Below are 7736 nucleotides of genomic sequence, written 5' to 3' on the forward strand. Positions count from 1 at the left end.
AAAAAAAAGAAATCAAATAAAAAAATTAGCTGTGGGCTGAAGTAAACTAATTAGGGGGGGAAGCCCTCAAATGACTGTGCATGGGACTTTCTGCAACATTCACTCACCTCTGCATGTATAATTGATACATTTAGGGCAAGACTATACTATACCCAACCAGTTCCACTGAGCATTGTGCTGAAATATGCAACATCTACCACACATGCTCTGCCGCCTGAACCAAAAGAGGTGGCACTGGCCAAAAAGCTCTACCTCTCAGGAGAGCTTACTGGTGTATGCACAGCACTGCCCTAAGCCAGCTATACCACTTCTGGCTTGGAAGTTAGTGGTTGCTGAATGGGTGTGTTTATATCTCAGTTTAGTGCTCCCTAAAACAAAAATCACATTATTTGAGAGTATCCAGTGAGAAGGACCTTCTGGTAAGTGCACTGGACTAGGATTTGGAAGATCCGTGTCCATTTCTAGCTCAAAAATAAACACTTCTGGCTCAATAATAAACTTGTAAATTTGAGCAACCACTTCTGTTCTGCGTCTCAGTTACACACATCTAGGCGTGGTTAGACGTGGCATCCTTTCTGTCACACCCTCTGTCTTTGCTATTTGATTACAAATCAATGGAGGAGGTACTGCCTCTTATTATATGTTTGTACAGCACAGAGCACAATGGGGCACCAATCTCAGCAGGGCCTCCACACACTTCCAAAATGCAAGTCCTCCATTTGTCCACAGAATAGGTATAATCTTGACAACAACTGAGCAAACTCCTCCACATCACCTCATCATTACTACAAGTAAATACAACCCACATCACTAGTCGCTTTTAAAAATGTAAGCCTCTATTATTATGTCAAACAAAGTGATCCAGAGCTTAGATGATTATAGCCATATCTTCTGCTCCTCTGACTTGTGTTTTCATTTCATGACTATAATTCTACTCAAAGAGGAAACTATTACCTCAAGGGGAAGAAAAAGATATCAAAGTCTTGCCTAAGGGTTTTCAAATCTATGCTTAATTTGATTTATTCAAATACAAGATGAATAAGGTAGGTACTTTTGCTTCTTTGCAATCACCACAAAACTCTAAATCACCTACACAAGCGGAGTTATGTAACTTTTTGAGCTAACTGAAAAATGTAGAAGACATGACATATCAGCGTACATTGCTCTCATGCATTGTAACTTTTCTAGACTAGAAAAATTTAAATCAGGATCAAGAATGGATTATGTAATTTTCCCTGTTTTGCTTTATTTTCCTTTGGGTACATTTTATGTCCTGAGGAAATACAGAAGGTGGTAATAAAATTGGGGAAATAAATCAGGGCTGCTGCATCATACCTGTTTTTTGATCCATTTTCCACTAGAGGGTGTATTTGCCTAAATTATCGACCAGTGTTCCCTTTCATTTATATTCCCAGATGAACAAACTTAAGATTTGTTTAATTCTGTATTTAACCATTTAATCTTTACTGTTCAGAGTCTGATTTATGGGAGAACTTCAACATGTTTCACTTCCAAATTTCTCTCTATTATTTGTTAAGGGATGACTGTGTTCTTGGAAAGGTAGACACCTTTCTTTCACTCCCACATTAATCCTACAGATACTGGATACTGATTTCTTCCCTCAGTGAAAACTCAGATGTTCAACTTTTGGGTTCTGAAATTCTTAACAATGTCAATGGTTCAACAAAAGGAGGGGAAGAAAAATGAAAGGGAGAAGGAGACTATTAAGAGCAAGATTCAGTGCTGCCATACACAAAAAAGGGCTTGACCATGACTAATAAATAAGACAATGTTACATTTTCTAAAAGCTTAGAAGCACCAAAAACTCTTAACTGTACTGCCAATTGAGGTAAAAAAGAAAAAAATTCATTATAGAAAGAAGGAAGGCATTTTCTTCATGTTCTGTTACTTTAGGTACAAGACACTTAGCAGCTGAACTGTCCTGGCCAAATGCCTGATATGGGGCAGTTTTAAGTTTCTAAACACACAAAACAGAAACAAAGAAAGTCACTGTGTTATGAAGGCAACCTGGAAAATACCTAATTGAGCAACAAGATTAAATAAAGAGCACTGAGAAATGCAATAGGGAACCCTATCTACAGGCACACCAAACAAAGCTGCATATTATTGTAATCAATGAAGTGAAAGAGAATTCAATGGAATCAGTTATGCAATCAAGATAGATGGCTTGACCTGCTGCTGACATATGGTGCGACTCTGGGATAATCTGTTAAACCAGAGCCATCCACACAGTGAGTATAACACCCAGCTACAGTGATGCCAGTGTCCATTCACAAGAGCTGTCTCTTGTGCACTTGAGGGTGGTAGAGGGAAAATCCTCTGAAGCATCCTTACTGCAGCATTTCCAGATTTGGAGCATCCAGACTTGGGCCTGCCTAAACCATGGCAGTCTAGAGCAGGGTAGAATCCGTCCAGGTATGCCCCTCAGTCAAGTAACAAGAGAACTTGAAAAACAGGGAGAGCTACAGTAATATAACACCCCAACAAGCAGACCTCTGTTTGACATCGAACACTGTGGCATTTTACAGACGGTGGGCTCCATTCTACCAGGGTGCTCTGGCCTAGTCCACGTCAGCATTTAGACATGTGCTAATGCATCATGTACTGGGGCTTTCCATGGAACAGTACAAACTTAATCACACGCACAGGAGCTTTGCCATGTCCAGCCAGAGAGCAGTACTGAGCAAACAACTCACTTTCTCTTTGCCTCCCTTTCAGCTGCGCTGCTTGTATTTCTCGCTGTATTGGGCTGTATCACTTTAAGAAAGAGAAGGGAAAGCCGCCAGCTCAGGAAACCGGGCACAACCGGTTCAGAGGAAGCCATATCCTCAGCAGTGAATTTAAGTGCAACCTTAAGCTTGGAGTGTCCTGTTTACAGCCAGCATACAGAGGATCCTACTTTCTTCCATTTGCACTGATGGTGCTGATACCTCTCCTCCAAAGATGTGTCCAACTCCTTGCACTGCCTGTCTACCTGCTGGCTTACCTGGGCTTATGGGAGCCCTTCTGTAAAAAGGTCTTCCCATATGCCATGGCCAGGATTGCTAACATTTACAACCTCAAGATGTTTGAGAAGAAGCAGGAGCTCTTCAGCAGCCTGAAGGAGTTTTCAGGCTCCTCAGGGGAGCTCAACCTGCTGGAGATTGGCACGGGCTCAGGTGCCAACTTTCAGTTCTTCCCACCTGGCTGCCGTGTGACTTGTACTGACCCCAATCCCAACTTCAAGAAGTTCCTGTTGAAGAGTATGGCTCAAAACCAGCACCTCCGGTTTGAGCGCTTTGTGGTGGCTTCTGGCGAGAACCTGCATTCCGTGGCTGACGGCTCCATGGATGCAGTGGTTTGCACCCTGGTGCTGTGTTCAGTGAGCAGCACTGAGAAAGTCCTGAGTGAAGTCCTGCGAGTGCTCAGGCCGGTGAGTATACTACACTGCAGTGCAATATAGGGAGATTGTTTTGCTTCCTTATAGGCCAAACTATGCCACACGAGCACCAGCTTGTGTTTAGACTCTATGCACCGGTAGTCACAGGGTAAAGCTGAATCTAAAAATCAGTTCGGCACTAATGCTATCTATGTTCTTCCCTTTCAACAAGGATAATGAAAACAGGTTTCTCTGCTTCACTTACGCAATTTTAATACTGGTTTATGTGCACTAACTAACTGAGCACTGCAATATCTGGTCTGCAAACCTCAGCAGCAAGGAGTGAGTTTTATTCAAACAAGCAAACCTTCCTTTAAAATTTTTTTTTTAAATCACATCATAAAAGCATTACGTTACATAATTGAAAATTAAAAATAGCCACGCTACAAGATGTTTATGAAGCACCTCCTTCTGAGACCCAAGCATCTGTAAAATTTTGGGCTTCTAAGCACCTAAAAGACTGTGGGAAAGCAGAACTTCTCCACTTAAGTCAGTTATAAGCTTTTGAAAAGTGTATCCTTAATTTGGGATTATTTCTTAACTTGACAAAAGTATGCCTTACAGTGCAAGAATCTAAAACTATACTGCAAAACAGAGCTAAATCTAGTCATAAAATGAACATCTCCCCAATGGGGAGATGAAATGACAAGACCCTCATGAAGATGAAAACTACCTTACTGTTGTGCAGTAGTTTGTACAGCCACTGAGGCTAAAACTGTGCTAGACTGAGCTATGTTTCACAGTGCTGGATGAAAACAAATTCAATACATGCCCTTACCCTTTTACTTCTGATAGCTGAATTCCGACACCTCATACACCACGATTGACAGAACTCTGGTCTCACCCAATGGCCTTTTTACATAAAGCCCACTTGTTCAGGTCAAAGTGGATAACTGTTCTGGCTCCTTGCCCAAGTGTTCTCAATACAAGTCTATGGTTTAGTCAGCAGTATGGAGTTTCTTGTACTCCTGCATTTTGGTGGCGATTCTGGCAAAAATGCACAAAAGTCATAATTAGAGGTGTTGGTTATAGCCACTGGTCTAAGGACACGGGCAGAAAAGCTTCTTTGGGTAAATGTGATATGTTTTATTAGACCAACTAAATAGTTGGAAAAAAATGTTCTTTGCAAGCTTTCAGGCACAAGCACCCCTCTTCCACCCAAGAGACTACACAAACACCAGCAGACTCTCTCTGCGCCTGAAGAAGGGTTCTTGTGCCCGAAAGCTTGCAAAGAACAATTTTCCAACTATTAGGTGGTCTAATAAAAGCTGTCACATTTACCCCAGATTGTCTGCCAAGATTTAGAATCAAATTCTGAAGAATCCCTAAAAATCATGAGACTGCAAAGTATCCGGGGCAGGTCCCTCATGCATCTCAAAATGATTGAGACAGATATTTGTTGAAAGGAGAGCAGTTCATAGAAGGCAGATGTGAATTCTCCTGAACAAAAAGGGATTGATTTATATAAACCTGTTTTATTTTCAGTTTCTATTTTCCCTGAGACTCCATCTCACTCTTTTTATAGCACTACTGTTGGTGTCACCACTCTTTTGACTTCACAGCCTTACTAAAATATTATGAAGAAACTTGGTGGTACTACCTCTTCTGCCATTTGTCCATTGTTTCTAATCATCAAAATATATTGCACCCGATCTGCCCTGTAATAATTGACCCAGTTAAATATCCAGGCAGTTCACAAGGCTGCCATTTAAGTGAACTCTACTACATGTTGCAAATCATTAACAGTAATAAGCTATTTCTGTTGTCTGTGGACACCCAGTCCTCATATTTTGGGATCTACTTCATTGTGCTTTATAAATATTAATAAAGCAAGATTACCCCCCATGGAAGTTAGAATACATGTTTTGACCATCTGCACCTTCAGGGAGGGAAACAGAAATTGTGGGAATGTTAAGTGATTTGTGTGAGGGCACATAAGGCAACAGTGGCTAGACAGGGCCAAGAACCCATGATTCCCAACCACAAGACCCCTCCCCTCCTTTTTTTCTTTGAGTACAGGACTGAAATGCCACCACCGCATGCCCCTCCACCCCATATAACATTACAGTGATAACATTTTTAATCTTATGGGTGAAATCAGGCAGAAAGCATGCAAGGGAATGCTGACAGCTCTCCAAGCAAAAATCCATTTGATCATGGGAGGCAGTTCCTGGAGACATAAGGGAACCCAGAGTGCAGGTGGAGGCATGCTTGCTGATGAAGTTTAGCAAATGAAATCCACAAACTTTTTAAAGACCTAGGTAAACAAAGCGTTGGCTGGGATGATATACTTGGGAATGGTCCTGCTTTGAGCAGGGGGCTGGAGTAAATGACATCCTGAAGTCCTGAAGTCCCTCCCAACCCTAATTTCCTATGATTCTGTGAAACTGATTTTAAAAGCCCTTCTTCATCCCAGAAACATTTTAACTGCATTATTCCTAGGGTGGTGCTTTCTATTTTTTGGAGCATGTGGCTGATCATCCTTCCAGCTGGGGCTACTTTTGGCAACAGATATGTGAGCCAACCTGGAGATATTTGGGAGATGGATGCTGCCTGACCAGAGAGACCTGGAAAGACCTGGAGAAAGCAAAGTTCTCTCAACTGGAGCTGTGCTACATAAATGGCCCAATGAAATGGAGCCCTGTTCTGCCTCATATCACTGGACGTGCTGTGAAATAATTACCTTCATACGCTGTGCGACAACAGATCCCACTTCAGTGCTGAATAGTCTTTGTGCTTTCTTTCAGTTCTCCATGATTGTGGCCTCTTCACATAGAATCTCCTATATAGCAACTATCTGCCCATTCGAATTGCCCTGCTGGGCTTGTGAAAATAACAGAGGGAAACTTACTGAGCATGTGCAGCTGCCTTAACTGGGGATCATGGTCTTTCATCTGTCAGCCAGAGTTCTTAGCCAGGGTTGTCATGCTGAGGACAAGCAGCCTGAAGCAAAAAAACAAAAATGAAATTTCACTGAAAATTAGGAAGGAAGCTTTGTCCTGCAGGGAGATACACAGTGGGATTAAAGAGCTATGGACAAGAGAAGGTATCTTCCCTCAAACAAGTGCAGGCAAGCTGGCATGCCTTCTCATATCTGATTATTACTCCATTTTTACACATCACATTCCCAGTAACGGTTGCTATAGGGCATGTTAGGGTGCAATTAGCTCCTTTACAGGACCATCCCCAGCCAATACAGAGCTAAAACCTACAAGCGTCCCTCAGAAGTCCAGTTCTCCACCACAGAATCAGCAATAAAGCCTTGTCTCAGTTTACACTGTGAGCTGCACAAACGTTGATCCATGTTAGTGGTTACTGGTAGCTTGAGTTTGAAGCAGTCACACTTCAGGCCAGCAGCAGCCTGGAGGACTGAAAGGTAAGAATCCCATCCCCTCCCATTCCAGGCTTGACCCTGCCCCCCCAGGATCCCCACCCCCCTCCAGGGCCCTCCTCTACCTCTTTCCCCACACTTATTTGTGGCTGCCCCTGCTGTCTGTCCCAGAGAAGCAGGCAGGGAAGGGTTAACCTGCCTACCCAGTTGCCTCTGGGGTGCTGGGGAGGGTGGGGGCAGTGGGCCCAATCTGGGACAGTGGAAGAGGGTGGGGTGTTTACACTAACACTAGCTTGATAGCACAGATGAGAGAAAGTGCTTAAAGCTAGCTTCAGATATTAATGTGCAGACAATCCAGGTTTTAAGAGTTCCAAGAGTTGCCCAAAATCACCATGCAACAAGGCCCTACGGAGCCAACATCCTATGGCACAGAAATAAGTGAATACTTTCTGCGTACTTTTAAAGCTTCCAATATAAAATCTTTACTGGTAAATGCTGGCAGTTGGGAGGTGAAAGAAGAGGATTCACTGTAAATGGGGTGAGGACAGGTACAAGGGACAACTGATGAAAGTAGGGTAAATAAGTAACATCCAGAGAGAAATGGTCAAGACAGCAGCTGTTGGGTAAAGGATAAAACAGGGTTAGGGACACATGCAAAACCAGGTGGTCCTGCTGCTGAGTGAGCTTGAACACTTTTGGTCAAGTTAAACAGTAATGATAACTAATTACAAGTTTAAATGGTGAAAAGTGGTATTGTAAAGTTTAATAGGAGCCAATTCCTCCATTTTGTTTCCTGCTTGTATTTAACTCCGGTCAGGAAGAATAAAGTGAGGTGTGTGTGAAATTTAAAAAGCACCATTATCCCTTTAGACTCAGAACCAGCATACCCACTTGGCCTGCAATGAAAAGTATTTCTGATGAAACATCTCTTTGAATGTTTCTCTCCTGTGGTATTCCTATGCTAAT

At 42.5% G+C, this 7736-nt stretch overlaps 1 protein-coding gene across 1 annotated transcript; it reads left to right on the forward strand.

Annotated features, from left to right (window-relative positions):
• Nucleotides 1-2811: 2811 nt before the first annotated feature.
• On the forward strand, nucleotides 2812-6388 carry LOC109324438 (methyltransferase-like protein 7A). Its single transcript, XM_019556436.1, has 2 exons — nucleotides 2812-3433; nucleotides 5882-6388. Exons 1-2 carry the CDS (start codon nucleotides 2939-2941, stop codon nucleotides 6116-6118), a joined length of 732 nt encoding a protein of 243 aa, XP_019411981.1. The 5' UTR covers nucleotides 2812-2938; the 3' UTR covers nucleotides 6119-6388.
• Nucleotides 6389-7736: the final 1348 nt, after the last annotated feature.

The sequence above is a fragment of the Crocodylus porosus genome, unplaced genomic scaffold (genome assembly GCF_001723895.1).
Source record: "Crocodylus porosus isolate Cpor-Errol unplaced genomic scaffold, CroPor_comp1, whole genome shotgun sequence".
NCBI lineage: Eukaryota > Metazoa > Chordata > Crocodylia > Crocodylidae > Crocodylus > Crocodylus porosus.

Bases quoted from the DNA above. Each gene is read 5' to 3' on its own strand.
- LOC109324438 (XM_019556436.1), top strand. From the start codon at position 2,939: ATGGTGCTGATACCTCTCCTCCAAAGATGTGTCCAACTCCTTGCACTG. The intron at 3,434-5,881 runs GTGAGTATACTA...CATTATTCCTAG, and splicing joins TCCTGCGAGTGCTCAGGCCG to GGTGGTGCTTTCTATTTTTT.